Source organism: Anarrhichthys ocellatus, unplaced genomic scaffold, assembly GCF_004355925.1.
Source record: "Anarrhichthys ocellatus isolate YVR2014 unplaced genomic scaffold, GSC_Weel_1.0 scaffold11, whole genome shotgun sequence".
Taxonomy (NCBI): Eukaryota; Metazoa; Chordata; class Actinopteri; order Perciformes; family Anarhichadidae; genus Anarrhichthys; species Anarrhichthys ocellatus.
Genome location: NW_022280041.1, coordinates 9532391 through 9553606, shown reverse-complemented (window position 1 = coordinate 9553606; position 21216 = coordinate 9532391). Strand labels below are relative to the sequence as shown.

Genomic DNA, 21216 nt, shown 5'->3' with positions numbered 1-21216 from the left:
GATGATTGCATGAAATGGGTCAAAACTAATTACACTTCTTCTGTTAATACACAGTGCTTCCATGAGCTTTGTTTATCTAATTTGCTGTAAATTGCTGGACCAAAGGCATATTTCAGGCATATTTTGAGCATCATCAGGTCTTTAGAGGGCTAAATTATGATGCTGGAACTCTATATAAGCCCGTTAAACTGTCAAAACCAAAGAATCAGTAAGACATTACTCAACAAAGTTCCAGTGTACAGTTAGTTTACTGTAAGCAGTTTTGGTTGACGTCATGTTAAAGTCAAAGCATAATGAGATGTACAGTGCGCTCTATTTAATCAGTTTCCGTACACAGTTACTGGGCATCTGTGACTTCACATACACCACTCTTATTCTCTCTCCGTCTCTTTCTCGCCACGCACACACACACACACACACACACACACACACACACACAGGATTTGGCATGAGTCCCAGAACTTCCCATCCGATGCCTAACAGCACGGGGTTGTGACACACACACACAGATACACGTCCATACTGGGGCACAAAATATAGAGGCATGAAATCACTCATTTCAAATCTCTGAGGCCACTTGAATCCAATAAATGATACTGAAAATAAAAAGGATATATTACTATACTAGGGTGTGGTTTTTTTATTGCATCTGAATCCTTCCAGCCCTTTATCAAATCTTTTGAGCTTCTAGGTTGGCTTTCAATAATCTTAGTAGAAATGTGTATAAATAATCTAATATTGGCTCCAACACATATTATCTCGGCACCACTGGGCCAAACAACGTGTTCCTGCAGGAACTAAACATAAATTCAAAATAAGAAGGTGTGTGAGGGGACAACACACACACACACACACACACACACACACACACAGCTCTCACCTCCGTCTTTCCCTTTGCCACACAAGACCTCCTCTTCTCCTCCGGCACATCCCAAACAATCTGAGAGGGTTGAGGAGATAGAAAATCAACACTGTTAATAACAGAATGTGAGAAATATAATTACCACTCAATCCACACACACACACACACACACACACACACACACACACACACCCTACCACTTTTGGTTTTTGGTTCAGCTTGTCGGTGTCCACAGCCAGTATGGCATCCCTGGCACCCAGGAACAGCGTGCCTGTTGAACGGTCCAGCAGGAAGGTGCTGAAGTTGGCCACGCCCTGGAACTTCTCCGGCACAAGAATTTTAATTTTGTCTGTGGACAAAAAAAAGAGAGATTTTCAACATTTAGGAGAAGTTAGTGTTCTGCTAGGAAACTGGAATAACTATGATTAGCCTCCTTAAGTCATGTAAATGTCAGAATAAATGCTTGACAGGATGAGATAAATCCAACACCATTTTCCCAGAAAGAGGTTTAAAGAGATGAAGAGATGAGGGATGAGAGATGAGAGATGAGAGTAACCCTTGTGTCACCCTGCCCTCTTACACAATCAGAGCTACAGATTAACCCCTTTAATCTCTCTCAGTCTAAGTCTTTTTATTTTTCTCTCCGTTTGGTGTCATTTCCCCCTTTTCTCTCTCCTAACAGATACACGACAAACACCAACTCCAAACAGTCTTCTGTGTTTCTATCTGCCTCTATTTGAATGTTTCCCAATATTGATTCAGAGTCAAATCCACTGCTCTGGAGAAATACCCAAAACTGAATTATGCATAATCATGATATATAATAAATAATGTACGAATCTGTTACATAATGCATGATGTGTAATCTCCACTGTGTTTGTCTTTTTAATCTGAAAAATATCACATGAATCCAATCCCAAACGCTTTTGAGTTGTGTTCCAGCTCTTGTTTGCTCTCTCCGTCCCACTCTATCCTGCTCCATCATCCACTACAGGACCAAGTATATATGTGTGTGTGTGTGTGTGTGTGGGTTCATGTCCCAGCTGCTTTGAGGAAAGTGCACAGCTGTGTGCTGAACTTCTTTGGTGTGTGTGTTTTTGTGTACACAAGCTACCTCTGTGTGTGTGTGTGTGTGTGTGTGTGTGTGTGTGTGTGTGTGTGTGTGTGTGTGTGTGTGAGAAAGATTTAGCAGTTTTTTTGAAGTCCTACAACCCTGATCTCTGTTGACCTTCATGAAAAAAGCCAGAAATGTTCAGAGAGAGAACAGAAAATTCACAGAGCGGAACCAGTGGTTGGTTTCTGAGTCGTACTTCATCGCGATCAAACACGCACGCACGCACGCACGCACACGCGCACACACACACGCGCCCACACACACACACACACACACACACACACACACACCAAAGAAAGCAGCTCATTGCACCACAGGTTAAGTCATCGGGGGAAAGATTAAAGACGAATGCTAATCAATGAAGCCTGTAATATTTTTAACCTCAAACAAACCAACAAGAGCAAAACAATACACTACATATTACTCATTTCACATTACTCAGTGTATTTGCACAATCAAAAACTTAACGGAACGTGACTAATGACTGTAACAAAGCCCACACCCTCCTTTGGGCAAACAGATGCAGACTCACAACTTAACATGAGATGCTGTGTTAATCTTGTGCAGGAACATTTTCAACAATTTTTCAACAATTTTGAAAAAAGATGTAATTATTTCTGACTGATATTGCGATATGATTGGAGGGAATGAGCATTCAATTTAAATTTACATTTAGCCTTTAGCAAATATTGTGCCTCCTGTGAATTGGCCATGTTGTAACAATAGGCGATATTTTGTTGCTCATGAATTCGACTTCGTATTTGTAAGAGGAGGACTGCGTTCACATTGTTTTTGATTAAGTTGTTTTAATCTTCATCCATTAAGCAGCCTCATCATCCTCCAAACACTTGCACACGCTCTCCTCTACTTAATCTGTGCCGGCGTCAAATGGAACCACGAGCCCGTAAACGCTCGACAGGAGAACAAGCAGCATTCCTTTCCGTAATGGGCTTTTCTAACTCGCCTGATAATGTGGGAACTCGGGAGAAAGGGAGATGAAAGGAGAGAACAAACACAATCGTGCACACACCCTGTATTATTCTGCAGGTGGAGGTGAGAGGTGGTGACAATCAGGAGTGTACAACAAAACAGAAAGGAGCAGGAGTTGTCAGTACAAACAACATTTATTTATTCACCTTCATCGAGATAATTGCTAAAAGGAAGACAGTAAGTACTAGTAGAACTTAATACATTTCCCAAATCACATGAAGGAGAATAGAGTGTGAAGAAAATCCTTTGAGTTCCATCCACCATAACAGTTTTAATCTTTTGGGCGACAGCTGCCAAATTCAAGGGGGGGGGGTCATGTTCCTCAAAGTACCGTGTCAGAATATTCTGATTGATGGCACTCGCCACTAACATGGTTTTCCACTTAGAGGCTGTCTGTGTCATTCTGTGAAGTGAAAAAAAGATCCCAACACACTGACATCTGCCCATAACTGAATCACAGACATGTCCTCTCCCCCTGCCGTCCATCCAGTCGGGCTGTGTCTGTTTCCCGTAACGTTCCACATCAATGTCATCTCTCATTCACTAAGGAGCCATCTGTTCATTTAAAGGCCTCCAGGCAGTCGAATAGCAAGCCGCACGCTCTGATTTGCCAGCTGTGGGCCTGCAACTTCCTGAAAATCAGCCAATGAGAGGAGGGAGATGGCTGTCTGTTGAAGCAGACGAATACGAGACACGAGTGTTTAGCTGTTCACCAAATACAACAAAGCTGCTGATATCATGTGTTGAGTTGTTCCGTGTTGCCCTTGATTAAAAGCGTTTGTTGTGTCCTTCTTCCACTTTTACACCCCAAGCTAATGAAATAAACACGTCCCTCCTCAAACTGTCAATCAAAGCCGACAGATGAAAGCTGAAGATGAATGGAGGATCATTGGAAACCTCTGAGTCTCATTCTCTCATCTTTTCACACTTTTCTTTCTTTTGTCGCTTCTCTTCATCTGCTCCGTCATCCATCCATCCATCCATCCTTTCATCACCCTGCAGCCTCACATCGCCGAAAGACATCAACTGTCTTTCTGCTGGTCGGACACACACACACACACACACACACACACACACACACACAAGACATGAGTGTTAGTGACACAGGCCAAAGGCAAGGTCTGGAGAGATGTCCTTGTACACTGGTCCTCGCCGGCTGTGTAGGACATGACGACACACACACACACCCACGCGCACACGGTGCCACCACCTGCCATGCACCCTAATGTAGAGAGATGATTCCTAGAGCTACACCATCTGCCCTTCTCACATACACACACACACACACACAGACACCTCTAACATCCAGACACACACTCAAACAAAACAAAAAAGGCCTGATGCATGCCTCGGAAAGAAATATAATATATCATGCATTTCCTTGTTATTCGCTGCCTTCTTGTCTTTTACCGTCATTGTGACATACGTAGCTGTTTGTTAGAAGCTTTTTTGTAAATAAATATGATTGGACATATGTCACAAGGGAAGCTCTGCCTCTCGGGTAAACGCCTCCTCTTTGACAGCAGGGGCCTGCAGCTCGCCACGTATGAAATATCCCTTCCTGCCTGGGTGTCTGTGTGGCACATACAGAACCCATTCATGTGTGATGCGTGTACGTGGAGGTGTGCATGTGTGGCGGTCACAGGCCGTAGAATAAAGTAAATATAATGGCACCTCTGCACACTGAATTAACAAAGACTAAGAGTCCTAATAAATTCACTTTTGAGAAGCTTCGTGAGAGTTTATCAGAGATGTTCCACTGATAACAGCTGCCTGCTGTGGCTGAAAAAGAGGTTCATGCGAGCACCGAGAGTGAACCAAAACACCCAAACGCTAAAGTTATGGGCCGAAAAGAACAAAAAAAATGAGCTAAAGGAGGCTCAAAAGTTGCGAGGAACTGCAGGTTTGGGTGACAATTCTGATTATCTCAATTGTCATTTGACATTCCATCCCATTTTTGATAACAAAATATTGATTAGTGCAGCTTTAACTCAAAGAAGAGGCACCCCACACAGACCGTCACTGTAATCCCTGGATGAATAAATGTTAAAAATAGAGCAGTGGTTATTAAAGTGCTTTTTTTTTAACATGGATGTACTGTAACTGGGACAATAGTCACAATGCAGGATTTGACAGAAAATGAGGAAGTGCGAATTAAACATGATCCCCGTGATGTGTCTAGAAGACCTGGCGACCTTCTACATGCTGGAAAGAAAGAAATCTCACCCGGGGTACAATTTTAAAAAGCGACTGGTGTGAGTATAAATGAATAAGTAGTCCTAAAATACAAAATCCTCTCCCCTGCCATGAATCATTCATTCATTATACATTAAACATGACTGAGAGGCAGCCAGAGAGAGGGACCAACAGAGTCTGTGTGTGTGTGTGTGTGTGTGTGTGTGTGTGGCATGTCCATTAAGGTTTTAATAAACTGACTTTTGCTCTGGGGGGACCAAACCTAGTCTCTGGCTGCAGGGCATTGTGGGATGGGACCAACCAGGAAGTGATAAATTATACACCTCCCTCCTCCATGTGTCAATCAAAACTGACGGGATGGAGAGAAGAGATGCAGAGAGGCACACACACATGCTCCTGCCCCCACAGTCTCTTGCGCGCACACACACTCTCAGCCCCTATGGTGAGACAGGACACAGCTGCACGATCAAAACAGTCTGCAGAAACACACATTTATAGCTCTCTTTGCCATCATCCACTCAGCTCAATGCCATATTCCGGCTGCTGTTTCCTCTGAATACTTCAGCGGGACTCAGACGTATATATATGTGCTCCGCAAGTTAAAGGAATACACCAGCTTCTGGCAGGTTGTCCCATTAGACGGCATACCCGGCTCCACGCTAACACTTCAGCGTGCATTACGGTGAGTGACGGCAGACAACTGGCGCCATCCAAAGTGAGACAAGTTACTCTCCTGTCATTTATTCGCAGGTGTAAAGCCTAACTGTGGTGTTTAAAATAGAACATAAATGAAAATGTAAAAATATATGAAAATATTCAAGTATTTGTACACGCTGTGTGTCATATGTCATATTAGTTACACCATTATTCCTACGCATGACACGGCTGAACACAGCTTTTTATTTTCTCATATTAGAGACGCGTGTAGTGTTGTCCTTTGTTCAGACCCCGCAGCAGAGCTTAATTACATCCTGACATGCTGCCCCCTCTCTTCATGGGCTTACATGCATCTCGGGCTCGTGTATGCATTGTGACAGTAAAAGCAAGTGCATCCTGGCAATTATCGCTAAAAATAAGGAGCAGTATTATTTTGTTTCCAAAATGAAATTGACTTCCACTGCACGTTTTGTGTCAGCTGCACAGACATGGTGGAGTTTATTATAAACAGTAGCTTCATTTGAATATAATTTACAACAAGAAAAAATACAATGACTGTTCTTCAGGCATCTAGACAATGAAAACGCCTACTGAGATTGTGTGTGTGTGTGTGTGTAATGTTTAGTTAACCCCTTCTTATTGTTCGTAAGTGGCTCATTGTCTTTGCTTTGATTGATGAAGTCAGCTATTCAGGCATATCCTGTCTCAAGAGCCGTTTGAGTAGAGTGTGTTAAAGTAAGAGGGAGAGGGAGGCAGAGTGTTCGGAATGTGAATTGAAAATACAACAATAACTAGAAGGGCACTCAGAGAGCGCAGACCTCTGTCAAGGCCAAGCCGCTCAAAATTTGAATAGGTTCTTCCATGGCCCATGCTACATCCTTCCACAAAGTGTCATGAAAAGCGGGCCAGTGAGTTTTCCGTAATCCTGCGGACAAACGGACAAACCCATCAGAAAAACATAACCTCCTCGGCGGAGGTGAAGACAAATAGCTCGGCCTGCAGCTGCTATTTAGACGAAATATTATCTTCCTCTAGATGAAAACAACACACTGTCTCATTTGTGTGACAGAGATCAACAGAGAGCAAGCGAATAGAGACAGACAAGCCTCCTCTTGTCGTGGTCACGGTCACTTTCAGCCTTGTTTCAGTCAATAAACGGGCCTCACAAAAGCCTGAAAGCATCAAAGCCTCACGCACGTTAGATCTACGGATGGACTGGTCCTCCTGTAGCTCCTGTTAGCATTAGCCGCTACATACCAATGCAGGCTGAATGCCAACGAGGCAAAAACACAACATGTGTGAGACAGTTTATATGTACGGACGTATGTGCAGACAGAAACAGTCTTTCTTTAAGATTATATACATGTTTCTGAAATCTAAATTGTGGTATCAGTAAGAGCTATTATGTCTCAATAGGAGTAGCTATAAACCATCAAAAGAAAATGAGTGTTAGATTTTTGCATGGATGCACCAATGTCAGCTAAATTCTGCTAATTTAATATACCTAAAACATCACAGCACAGAAAAAGCCTTCCATAAAGAACAACAAGGTCACTCTTAACTCACAGCTGAATACACATACACATTATCGAGTCTTGCATCAAGGTCGTTCTAACAGCTTATTGTTCCTTTCAGTTAGATTTATTAGAGCCACAGTAAAGCCTGTGAGCCAGCGTGTCTGGAAATTTCATCAAGTCAGATGTAATAGTCTGTAAAACCTTTTACGGTCACTTTAATGAAATTTGAACACCAATTTCACCCCAGAAATGAACGTCTAAATGAACAAAACAGTTTGTCCTGACACAGTTTGAGTGTCGCTGTGTGCGTGACTGAGCGGATCTCTCTTTAGAAAAACCAGATCCTGAGAAACAACACAATTTCAAGAACCTTTGAAAGGGAAAAAGAGACTTAAGAGTTGTGTAAACACTGAAGGTGGCTCAAGTTTTTAGTTCAGACTGTTTGGGGATGTGTGGAGATGCTGGTATAAACTAGTGGAAAGGTTTGACTCAGTGTAAAATTTCATGGCAGTGCCAACAGAAGCTCTGATAGACTTTAGAGCATCACTTTCTAATAAGACACTTTATAAAGTGTTTATAATTAGTAACTTATGGATTTGTTAATTGTTTGCTTCATAGATTTATTAGAGACAATTAAGAAGAACAAGCTTTGGGTTGCCAGATTGTGAAAAACCTCCTTGGCAGGTGCTTATTAGGGCTGTGTATTGGCAATAATCTGGCAATACGATACATATCACGATACAGGGGTAACAATACAATATATCGTGATACTGTAAGCAAGGTGAAATATTGAGTTAATTAAATCTTACTTCATGAAAACTGTTTCAGTATAAAGATGAGGCTCCGTCATATTTACAGATGCCTTCATTCACTATGGCTGAAGAGATCGAGCCTTCAGGGGTTTAAACACAAAATATTGCGATACTCAAGTGTATCAATATTTTCTATTCATCATTATTCAATTTATTAAGCATTAATACAGCCTTTCGTTACAACTCATAAGCCCTGTATTTAAAAAAAGTGACTTATTATTTAAGTGGTACCCACGCTGTAAAGCATATCCGGCCTTCCTCCTCTCCACTCAGAGGTGAAGACATCAAAAACACCAAATGACCCTGACACACAACGCTGGCCTCTCCCTTGTGGTTCTGCTTCACTGGGAGCAGCAACACACACACACACACACACACACACACACACACACACACATACACACACACACACACACACACACACAGAAAAAGACCTGAGGGAGGTGGAAGCTTACCAAGCTAAAAAAATAAAACCAGAGAGATAGTTGAGAGAGGAAAGGGGAAGACTGGAGAAGATGTAGGAGGAAGCACAAGATACAAGGACAGTGCAGATGAAGGGGAGAAGGTCCAAGGTTGCAGTGGCTGATTGCCCACTTCATCACTTTATGCTCCACTACTCTTCTTCTTCTCCTGTTTCTTTTTATTATTCCCTGTGTGTTTGTATTTGGCTGATTTTAGATTAATAAAACTGTAATAATAATACTGAAGAACGAATTCCTTTGTGTGAATCCACATTGCTATACTTCCAATTCTCTCACCCAATTCTCCCAGTTACCAACCTCCCACTTCCTCTTCCCAGTTCCTCTCCCTCTCTCTCTCTCTCTCTCTCTCTCTCTCGCTGGCTCTTGGTGATAAGCAGTAGCACTACTAATCAGGCTTGCCCTAAATTCGCCCATGCCCTGCAGGATTAGCATGTGTGTGTGCAGTGTGTGTGTTGGTTTAGGAGCCGGTGCCTGCAGCATTCACCAGCCCTCACACATGAAGTGTGTGTGTGTATAAAGCCTAGTGTGTGTGTGTGAGAGCGAGTTTATGTATAAATGAGTCATTGAATCAACACAATCCTGTTATTTTTATCTTACTGTAAGTAAGACTGTACTGCTAGATATGATAAAGTCATCCTGCTGCATGATATAAATATCTCAGCAGAATAACCTACGCAATCGTGAATCTTTTACTACAAAGGGATATCAGGCCTTTTAAAAGGGAGTAAGAGGAGGAGGAACATAAATATATGTATAAATATACAAAAATGTGTTTTGAACAGAACAAAACTAGTAAATCTGTCCTGGAAACCTTTTTTTTTTTTTTTTTACTATTTAGAACACCTTTCACATAAATGCCCACCTGCGTACCTGTGTTTAGGTTGTGGTCGGTGGATTCAGACTAAACAGTGAGACAATCTGTGTCTCTTTAACACCAAACAGAGCTGGAGCAGCCATAACAACTGTTACACTAGAACAAATGAGGTAATATCTACTCGCTAACCCACTTCACAGACTGTGGCCTTGGTAGGGATGTAAATTACGTGCAGTTCATTTTATCGAACACTTTATTTATCTTGTGACATCGCTGCTTCATCTCACCTAACGCTTCTGTATGTTTCCTGTGCTCTGGTGATGACAGTGTGTACAAGTGGTTAGTAATCATGTACTTTGGCTGGCCATTGTCAGCAGCATCCACTGTGCTGAAGTGCAAGACACTGTATCCCTAACAGCTCATGGGCTGCTATTCTGTAACAGAGTCTGGCCTTTGACCTCCCTGCCGAGGGATTAATAGATAAGACAGGGATCAGGGTTAGATTTGATCCTTTCTGATTGACTGACCACACATTTTGTATTCTGTGTTGATATGGTAATATTGTTGCTATAGATATTTTCCCCTGGGTGCGGCGGTGACAACAGGAGACTGAGCGAAAAAATAAAAATAAAGTGAGAGTTAAACGGGCAGAAACAGCATGAGAGAGAGGTATCTGGGCAAAAACCAAATGGCGTGAGACAAACCCACTTGTGCCAACACCACAGGGACCTTTAAGCGCACACACACACAGATGTTTTCCACCTGATGTGTTTGGCTGGTGGCAGCTCTAAATTGTGGGTTTCAGTTTGTGCTCACTGTTAGATTCAGGCCAGTACACACTGTGGTGCATGAAGGCACACATACTCACACAGACACACATTGACACAGGCTAGTGTATTGATGGTGGTGCATGTATGTGTGTCTGCGTACGCACCACACGGTATACAGTGCACTAAATCCCCCCGTGTAACTGGAAAATCCACGCAACATTTTCCAATTCTTCTGCAGTTCTTTTTGCCTTAAAACTTAACTGCGTGTCTTTATCCCCTGCACACACGACCACATCGAGACCCCACACATGTCTCATTATAGCAGCACGAAACCACACAGTTCTAGATAACATCTGCATGTGGTCGAACACTCACACACACACACACACACACACACACACACGCGCACACACACACGCACACACACACAGATACCACATGCTGACGCAACAGCTGCTGCGTGTAACTGATGACCCCCGGGGTCGCGAGCAAAAGGTCCCGCGCTGTTCGAGCTGGAAGATCAATAGGACCTAAACCCATATGCACACATCAGCATGCACATAGTTCAGCTTTTCTTTACTTCAAAAAGGAACTGCAAACATCCCATCGTGACTGCAGAGACCGTCACATTTTATTATATTTAATACATTTTAATATGGCCACTTTAATGCTGAAAATATTATCAAAAATGTGCAACATCTTCAGTCTGAACGTCATTCTCAAGAGGCTGGTTAATACTCTGAAAAACCTCAAACTATCTCTGATCTCCTCTCTCTGGAAATGTTTGTTCTACTGGAGAAAAAAGGCCTTTGACTGATACTACACCACACGACACCACCACAGAGTTTGATAAAGCCCAGTTTCATTTCGATGACATCGTTGAGCGTTTCTTTGACCAACACTATAAGTTAAAAGATGACTAAGAAGGGCAGTGAGTGTGTGCGTTTGTCACCGGGGAAAACAATCCCCCATGACGATCCTTAAATGACACAATGGTTTAATAATTAACACAGCCAATTTCCTGTCCGTTGCTGATCATGACGATGTTGTAACGCCTGCACAGTGGCGGCCCACCTCAAGGCTTCCTGTGTTCCCCATCACACACACAGATGATTCTCACATCTTTACTCCGTGTTGTCTCAGGCATATCAGTGTAATAAATGTTGACATACACGTAGATCGTCTGTAAGGGCATGAAAAAGAGAGTGAATGGGAACTCAGAGAACAGGTTTTAACTCCCAAGCCAGCAGCTTGTCCATTTGTGGAGCTGATAGTAATTGAGGCTAATAGGGAAGAGAGACAAAGCTAATCAATAATAGATGCATCAATTAGCAGCCTGCTGACCTGGATTGCTGAGAGCAGAGGGGGAGGGATTTGGGACACTAATTTTGTTGACAATGCATTAGTTTACCAGCTTTGGGATTTCTTCATTATCTTCCACGTTCAACTCTGTTCCTCATCCACCCTCGACTCTGTATTTCCATCCTCCTCCAACATGTCACCGTTGGTGCCCCGAGGCAAGAAGAGGTTAAAGGTCTCTTCATTAACCGTGATTTGATTGTGTCTCGAAAACAGAAGCAAAGAAGTGGAGACGAGAGGAAAGGAGTGGGGGTGTGGAGGTGTCGAGAGCGAGAGGGAAGAGCTGTTTCAACATCAACGGCGATGACTACTGACAGAAGCTAATGATGACTAAGTGTGTGACAGCTGAGTCTAGCACTTTAACATACTGGGGGAGGAATGGAATGATTTCAATGAAAAAAAAAATAATAATCCAGGGATACACAGCAGTCCTGCACATGTCTCATTAACATTAGTAGAAACCATACAGGTCTACCTCCCATCTGGTAAAAACAGGGGGATGAGTGTGCGTTTGTGACGGGAGCTGTGTGTATGCCAAAAGGCTTAAAGCCTTCATTACTGCTGATTGAATAACCCACTGCAGTCTATTAACACCCTATTATGAAAGTAATAAAAGTAAATCTTTCTTTAATTGCCTCTCTCTTCCTCACTCCATGGACTCCATTGCTCCACGTAGAGTAGCTGGTGCTCTTCATAGACCCAGGAGGCTCTGCTGGAAGTCCGTGTCCCAGAATGGCTCACCCCGAGTGGGGAGAGATGCTCTCAGCGCCTCCCTCTCTTCACCCTGGTTCTGCGCTACTCTCTTTTCAGTTTCCTTCAGTGTAAAGAACAACGGATGCATTGTCCCCGAGACACAAGCGGCTCTAAACGCTCTCTGTGTCTGTCTGTATGTCTCTCTGTCTCACGTTACCAAAAATGACTGCCTCTTCCTGCACTGCAGAGTCCAAGCTACGAACTCACTCGTACGTGTCGGGGCTAAAGTCATACAAACACACACCTCACCATGTGGCTGTCAGTGTATTTATATTGGTGGTTCCACTCGAGTAGTTCTCACCAGACACTGACACAAACATGGCACCCTCTTTGACCTGTGACCCCTCTCTCCATGCGGTCCGATCCTCTCACGCACTTTTAGCGTCACAGCAACTGATAACTCTGGAATCAGTATCATTGTGTGTATGTGTGTGTGTGTGTGTGGTGTTAGAGGCAGGACTATGACCTTGCAGCTCCAAAGAAACCAGTCTTGCCAAACAACATGATGAAAACATGGAGTTTCCAAAACAGAGGCAGAAAGACAGAGAATGAGAGAAAGAGAGATGCTTCCGTGTGGAAATACAAAAATCCAGCGCTTCCTTTTCCTCTTCCCTCCTCCTATTGGCTGCTATCCTTCTTTCCCTCCATACTTGACAGGCTATCAAGGTCAGCTGGATCATGGTTTGTTTTGATGCTCCTTCAAATTGCATTTGTCAGCAGTTTACTACCTCACTCACCCGAGACGCATGTTAATGCCAGGTGTAAACAGGGCCTCCGTCTCCGAGTGTGCGGTGCAGATCTAGAAGCTATTTAGCTCCACGGGGGGAAGAGAGGGAGAGATGCACAAGGGAGTGTGAATAAATAAAGGGAGCGTGAAAGGAGGGACAGAGCGAGGGAGAGGGAGATGGAGAGATGAAGAGAGAGAATGTAGCGAAAAAGTCTTGTGATTGTGCCAAAATTGTCTCAGTCTTTTTGGAGCTAATAACTGCCAACATATAGCAATCCAATGGAAAAAGACTAATTAACACCATATATTGTTGAGTTGTTATTTTGGGCACTCCAGTATGCTGCATGTGGAGATATAGAAGGTAATCAGAGCTCTGTTTGTTATTTTTCTGTTTTGATGATCACCCAACGGAACAGTGCGCAGATTCTACATCCTCTGTTCAGGTACTGTAGATAATACTAACTAGCCAGCTGTTAGGCTGATGTTAAGGTGCATAACCAGCAAAAACGGATGAATTAGTGTGCAGACTTTCCTGCTGAAACATCTTAGACTAGACCTGTGTTCTGTTCAGTTGAAGCCTCTGGTACTGACAGTTCATAGCTGTGTGGGATAACCAATAAAGACTCGATCGATTTTCTTTGGTATAGCAACCTTTCTCTATGAATGGAGGCAATAAGGCACGAACTCAGTGACCTAAAGAGAGAGAGAGAGAGAGAGAGAGAGAGGGAGGGATGGAAAGTGCAAGGTGGACAGATATAGCGGTGCATTTTCTGAGCCCACATTTCTAGGAATGGCTGCGGTGGTTCAGTGTGTGTGTCCGAGGTGATATATAGCGCTAAAGGTTGGTGGGTTAAGTGCTCTGCTCTTGTGAAATGGCCGCTGAGGTGCTCTGTGTGTCTGCAGAGCTGATAGCTTTATCTGTCCTGCAGGCCACTCTCAGGACCAAGAGACCAAAGTGAAAGAGCAGATGGAGCATTGTGCATCTCTGGTTCAGACATATGTCTTTTTTTTGTTTACGTCTTATTTATTTATGAAACGCAGCCTGTAATTTGGTTGGACATCAATGCTGTTTTGAAATGTAATTTCTGGTGGATTTGCGTGAGCCCAAAGGTTATTTCACTTTGTCATGTAATCCCTTAGTAGATGTAAAAACTCATCAGCCAGGAGGCTTTTTGAAGATTTAAGATATCCAAGAGAGCGAGAGAGAAAGAGAAACAAATATACTTTCATGTCTGAGGAATCTCATGAGCATTAGTGCGTCTTTGCATGTGCGTGTATGCCCACACAAGTTATGAATCACTGAAGCTAAATCTTTGTCAACCTCCGGCCTCATAAATTGTTGGTTGAATGACCTAAGAGCCACACCTCTTACAGACGCACAGTCATGCGTGAATAAAACATTTGTTAAAATAGATCAAGGTGTGCGTGTGTTTGTGATGAACGCCCTCAATGTGTCTATCACCTGCAGCAGGCTTTATTTATTCATTGTGTACCATGGTCAAAGGCTCCTGCATCAGTGCTATGAAATTACAGACTTCAGGGAGGGATGATCTACTGTTTATCAAAGGTTTCAAATATTTGGATAATATTGAATAATCATTTAAGTCATTTTTAAGAAAAAAAAAAAGGTGTCAGGATAATCCCCATCATTAGACATCGTGCTGTCAATCATCCGTCTCAGTGTATAGCTGGAAATGCTGACGGGACATTATCTCTGTTAAGCCATCGGCTTCTGAAGAAGGTAACCTTAGACAGGTGAGAAAGAAACTTATTCTTAACACACACACACACACACACACACACACGGACAGTTCATGCTAAATAAATATGTATTATTTCCACTTGGCTGAAGCTCCTGTGCTGACTCACTGCACTGTCAGATCTCAAACAAATGGGTAAACACACACATTCTGCATGCACACACCATTAGGTTCCACTGAAACATTAAACATGAAGCGTGGCGTTTCCACAAACTCAAGTCTCCGGTATTAAAAGCAGTTAGAACATATAAACAGAGAAGCTGGAGTAAGGGAGTTAAAGGGTGAGGCGAAGTTCAGCCAGCTAGCAGCCACTGCTCCGTAACTCTCCGGCCTGTCGGAGCTTCAGAAGATGCTGAGTGGCTGCTGGTCAACGTTTTCTTTTTAATCAATTTCAAAACAGGAGTAATAGTTGTTGTCACACCATGTTCTTACACTCACAGATAACAGGACACCAATGGTGGATTGAATTACATACGTAGACTGCTTTTGTGCTGTAAAGAGTGAGTTTAGTTTATGACTGGCGCGTCCCCGCAGGGGTAAAGCATCCTCTCACACAAAAGGTTAAGTTGGAGTCCGCAAAGTGGGATTTGTCAGTTTCCGGCTCGAAACACTTGTCAATCATCTTGATTTGATGTCGACCTGAAATTGCCTGCAGCCCAGAAAAGGAAAGCAAGATCCCTGAAGCCACTTCAGGCAGTGAGGTGGAAGGGGACAGTACGTGATGCGGATGCGTTTGTGTACCACAAGCTTAGCTGTTGCTGCTCAACATTTTTTTTCAAAGACACATTGTGCTTTAGGAAATTGAGATGGGCATATTCCACTATTTGCTGACTTTTTGCATACCAGACCACAAGTCAAGATTCATCACAACAGATGAATCAGTTATTGACGCCCTGTCTTGTGTAGATTGCCTTCTTGAGTTTCCTGCAGCTGTTTTGCTATTAACATTCAAACCAAATATGTGTGAAGCATCTTCCAGTTGATATTTGCATCTTTTCTGAATTAAACGGAAAGAACCAACTTAAAGTGGTGTGTATTTCAGTTGAAGGGGAACTGAAACCTAAAGTCATACATGTTCAAAATGCAAATGTATTTTACAGTACAGTAATTCCATGAATCAATACATAAACATTATCTCTCTCTCTCCCTCGTGTGATGAATGGCGGACCAGAAATCAATACTCTCCACTCCCACATGTGTGATGAGAGAAGCACTGTGTTCTTCATTTACTGACTGTGTGCGCTGCACATGCTCTGTGTGCTCCGTTTGCGTGAATACATGTTTGCAGGTTCAAGACAAGAATCTGACGGGGACAGAGCTGGGAAACCCCACCAACACTTAGCTGTTTGTCCCGAACGCCCTTCAGGACACGTCTGCTTTGGCCTTCTCAGCTATGGGAGATACTGATGTGTTGCAGAGGCAGGCACACACACACACACACACACACACACACACACGTTAGACTATATACAGCCTATATTTGCCTGCAGGGACAAGATAATGTAGGTTTGACATTTAGAAAATATCAGTTGTTGAGAGGAAGTGAGGAGGATCGAGACGAACAGCTACACATAAACTGCACTCACACTCACACACACACACACAGTGTTGGAAGGATGGTGGGTTTCACCTCTGAAGCAGGCATGCTGCATCCCTAAAGACCGCATTACCCATAAGCTATTTCCCTCCCCCACACTCACAACCCAATAGCTATATGCTCATATCTTCCCCTGCATACTTTTATGACATGGGGCATTTTAAAGCATTGTTCATGAAAGAGAAAGATACTCTTCCTTAGCCTCTGCTGCTGTCAGTATATCTTGGTTAAATGTTTAATCGACTCATTATTTTTTACTGCTGTACTGATGCAATTTGAGTGATATAAATGTAACTTTTGGGTTACAGGCTAAATAACTACTGTATGTTGGAGACAATACAGGCCATTTTTCACGCATATTTTGCTCATTGTATATTCATCATGTAGATGTGGCCACACACTAAGAAGCTCAGTTACACTGGATACACAGTAGATGCTGCTTACTGTACACAGCAGCAGCAGAGTTAATTTGCATGCGCTTCGATTAATGTTAATAGAATCCTGACACGCACAGATCGAGGTTCGCGTCAACACAGCAACACACACACACACACAGTGACAAATTGCTGACATGGGTAGAATATTCCTGTCTGGAGATGAGATTCCCAGTCCAACGAGTCCAGCCCCTAACCTGACTTCATATATCTCCCTCTCTTTTTCTACCTTTTCCGAGTCACACTCTAGCTTGCACACAGTGCACACAGTGCGCGCACACACACACACCGTATGCAAGTGTGTTTTTGCGGGCACGCCTGCGTGCATCTCTGTGAGCTGAGGTCTAAAAGGTCATTTCCCACGTTGCCCCGCAGCTCCAGGCTCCTCTGCGACGTCATCGTCACTCTGGGCGACAAAGGGAAATAAAGGGGCGGGGCTTTCCTTCCTGACCTCATCTCCAGTACAATGGAGACACACACACACACACACACACACACACACACACACACACACACAGTTTTGGGTAGTGCAGGAAAAGCTCTCACATGAGTTTATGCAAAATCTGTGTTTATGTAAATGTATGTTTTCCTGCGATGCTTTATGAACTCCACTCTGCTGTTTGTGTTGTGAGGGGCAGTCAAAAATAAAAACAGGGAAACAAACTTAAAACTTTGGATTGGTTCCACATGCAACAGGAAGTAGAACTGAATCTGAAGAACAGGTGGCCTCATGGCTACAGAAACAGGTCAGAAAGCAGAAGCGTAAGGTTTTGGTTCAGTTCATGTGAAAGTGTCCCAGAACAGAAAAAAACATACCAAAAAGCAAGTACTGTACTGACTGACATGTCATTAGAAGGGAAATAAAGTAAGATGCAAAGAAATCACAGCAAAGAGTGAATTGATTCCAAAGATGGCAACATAGAAATTGGCACAGACTAATACATTTTCAATTTTCTTAATATCATTGCCAGCAAATTCAGTAGAAAGAGCCTGTGAACTCTTCTCAGGTTAAGATAAGGAAACCAGTCTGGCTGCTCTTTAGTGCTTTCTCACCTGCAGGAGTATGACATGGTAGTCACACACTCAAAGTCATCATGCCTCAATGTTTGTAGAATGCTCTTTTTTTTTTTTTTTAAGAAACACATTGGTTCAAACATTTCTGTGTCCCAATGCACCCAAAGGTCCAGTAATAAGGAGGAGAAAAGAGAGAAAACATGAGCTGCTGATTATGTACCAGAGTTTCTCTCTAAGTGAGTAAAAAGTAAAAAAGCAAACAAGTTAAACTACTAAATGATTGTGTTGCAAATTCTATTTGTAAATCCAGTTTTAAGTTTTCAAAAGTTAAAAGGAAAATAAAAAATAACCCTGCTTATCTAAAGGAACCCTGACATACATACACAGATGTATGTTAACATGTGACATTTACTATAGGAGACACACACTCATACGTACATACGGTATATTTGCCTTTAGGCTGTTATGGAGTAACCGTATCCCCGGGTGCTATCCGCCCCCTCACTCTTTCCTGCCAATCACGTACACCTGCAGGACCTGCTCTACAACTGAGCGATGCATGTGTGTGTGTGAGTGTATGTGTGTGTGGGTGTGCTGTGAAACAGTAAAACTGGGTCAGCTCGAGGGGGTCAATCAGCCAGCTTGTTGCAGTGCCAAGAAACAAAGAGGGAGAAAGAGGGAGACAGAGCATTTATGAATGCGGTGACACAGATGTACTGTACTGCAGGTAGCTAACTGCATTAGCCTGAGTCTTTTCCTGGAATGCAACTTTTACAGTGGCAACATCCTCCATGTGTTTCCTCCTAAGTGCCTTGTGCAAACACGTTCAGCGTTCAGTGTGAGATCAGGTGATTTATTCTCCATGAATCAAATCAATGTATTGATGCATTTGGGTGGTGCTTTGTTTGCTCTCTGCTTGCATCAGCGGCTGTGCAAGGTTGTTCAGTTAATAATGTTGTTGAGGGTTCATTTACATACAATAATATATCCCAACACATTGTGATGCGATTACAGCAAGCTCCAATAATCTCAGGCTGTTTCCCAATTTCATGCTACATTCTAATTCTTCATACCATACAGTGTTGAGTTACAGTATACAACAAGTTAACATACGCAACAGAAAATCATTCATTACGTCAAAATATTCTGGAGTTATTTTTGTGTTCAGAGCTGTTTTACAGCTGTGAGAAGCTCCTACATTTCCTTTTGTGCATTGCCTTGTGGGATAATCCTCGTCAGCACACTCATACATTTATTCTCCTTAGCATGCATACTAACAGTTTTGAGTTTAAACACACTACACACTCTGCCTGTTAGTGTGTATTATGGATTTGGGACGTTTCTTCAGGTTGTTGGAGCTGTAAACAGCCTGAGAGGAAGAACATAGACAGTGCTCAGGGCGGCAAAAACTATGACAATCTCTTCTGTGTGTTCAGAAAGACTTCTTTTTTTTTTTTTTTTTTGCTTGCAAAAAAAGTCCACAAAGCACTCCCTACTGCGTGTGAATCTCACTGCTCTCAGGGCACTGTAACAATAGAAGGCAACCAGAAGAACTCTTTTTATGGATTACGTCAGCTGGAACAAGACGACAAAGTTTAAAGAGATTTTGGTGAGTAAATTAAACAAAGTATAAAAAAAGCAAAGGACAAAGATAAGATGTTGAGATGTCCCTCCTGTCCTCAGTGGAGAATGAGATGATGCCTGTGAGTGTTGCATCCATCAACTGTCGTAGTGCCCTTGAGATAACACTAAATCTCCAGTGAAGTAAAGACTGCTGTAAATGTATTGAAACACAAATGTAACTTGTTTATTGAGGATACATTAGCCTGTTTGCCATGCTGTCTCTATGGTGCCACAGATCACTGCCTTCCTTCTCTGATCTGCTTCGTTTGCACAAAGACGCAGCGCGAGTCAGCACAGTGCAGCATCGCAACACAGGTGATTTAAGTTCCCTTCAGCTTCCTTCTGCAGCAAAACTACGACCTAGAACTCCACATGAGGGAAAGGAAACTGCAGCCAGGACTTTATTAAGTATTGAAAGGATGAGTCTCATTATATCCTCCCTTAGCCTGAGGAGACGCTGTGCTGCAGAGCGGCTGTGTCATTACGTAATCAGCACTAAAGATCAGCCATTCACGTTTGACAGTGTGCGTGTGTGTGTCAGGGGTGGGGGGTGGGGCAGCAACACACATAACAACAATGTGTACGTACTTTACAATACATGCACTAAGTGCACGTCTCTTGCTCACATGCACACGCAGGGCCGTGCACTGTAATGGTATCAACGTGGACAGCACCAGCTTCCACTGCACATCTAATTGATGTTGACCGTCTGCTGTCAAAGTGAAAAAAAATGAATCTTCCTCTGAGGAACTAGTTTCTTAATAAGTTAAATACTTATGTCTCTTTCTTCTGCCCTCACAGTGTGACTTTCCCCTCAGCCACCTCTCTGTGTGTCAGCGCCGGCTCCATCCACTGTGTGAGCCAGCAGGGGTGGTCGCTCTCATCTAATAAGCCCCTGTCACACAGATTAATGCCTGCTGATGATAAATCCCCCCCGGACCGGGTCGAACCAACTGTCTTGCTTGATTGAACCCAAAGGGAGAGACAGAGCGGGTCACATAGCAAGAGAGTGAGACATAGAGGGGGAGGGGGAGACAGATAGGGGAAGGAAAAAAAACCCTCCTCTTTTCATCTCCCCTCCTCTCAGGCTGCCATCGGTCTACAGGACATGACAGCTCGTCTTGACTTCCTGCCCTTGTTTCTCATCTTTCTCCTCTCTTCCCATCCACTTTCATTTTCTGCCGGTGATGAGAAAGTGTCCTCTCAGCCTCTCTCTCTTTTCCTACTTTTTGCTCCCACTCTGACCCATCTATGGACACAACCAGAAATTTACTCCAATTTTAAGAAGTATATACAGAATAATGCAGCCATGACAATACTGTTTCTGACATTTGAGAGCAACAATATGTAGAAATTAATTCCACCTGTACCAACTACAACACTAAAGTACCACTTACATATTAAGGCCTCAATAATAATATAATAATATAACACTCATTCTGTATAACATATGTGCTTTTACTTTTGATACTATAAGTATATTGTGGTTGATAATAATATATTTTACCCGTTTCCCGACAATAAATAAATAATAATAATTAAGTAAATTATCAAAATAGTTGTCGATTAATTTAATAGTTGACAACTAATCAATTGATCGTTGTATCTCATAGATATCAACCATGTTGATGTATCAGTCAATCTCTAACAAAGAGTTAAAAACAACCAACTCAACTATGGTATGTGGTTCATCTCCTGTGCCCCCCCCCCCCCCCCCCCCCCCCCCCCCCCCCCC

At 42.9% G+C, this 21216-nt stretch overlaps 1 protein-coding gene across 1 annotated transcript in view; it reads right to left on the bottom strand.

Moving 5' to 3' along the window:
- sema4f (sema domain, immunoglobulin domain (Ig), transmembrane domain (TM) and short cytoplasmic domain, (semaphorin) 4F) overlaps positions 1–21216 on the bottom strand; it is a 43911-nt gene that overhangs the window by 7591 nt on the left and 15104 nt on the right. The window contains exons 2-3 of the mRNA XM_031850730.1: positions 1060–1211; positions 881–940 (exon numbers count right to left, since the gene is read on the bottom strand). Coding sequence (XP_031706590.1) covers positions 881–940; positions 1060–1211 — 212 coding nt within the window. The remainder of the gene's footprint in view (positions 1–880; positions 941–1059; positions 1212–21216) is intronic.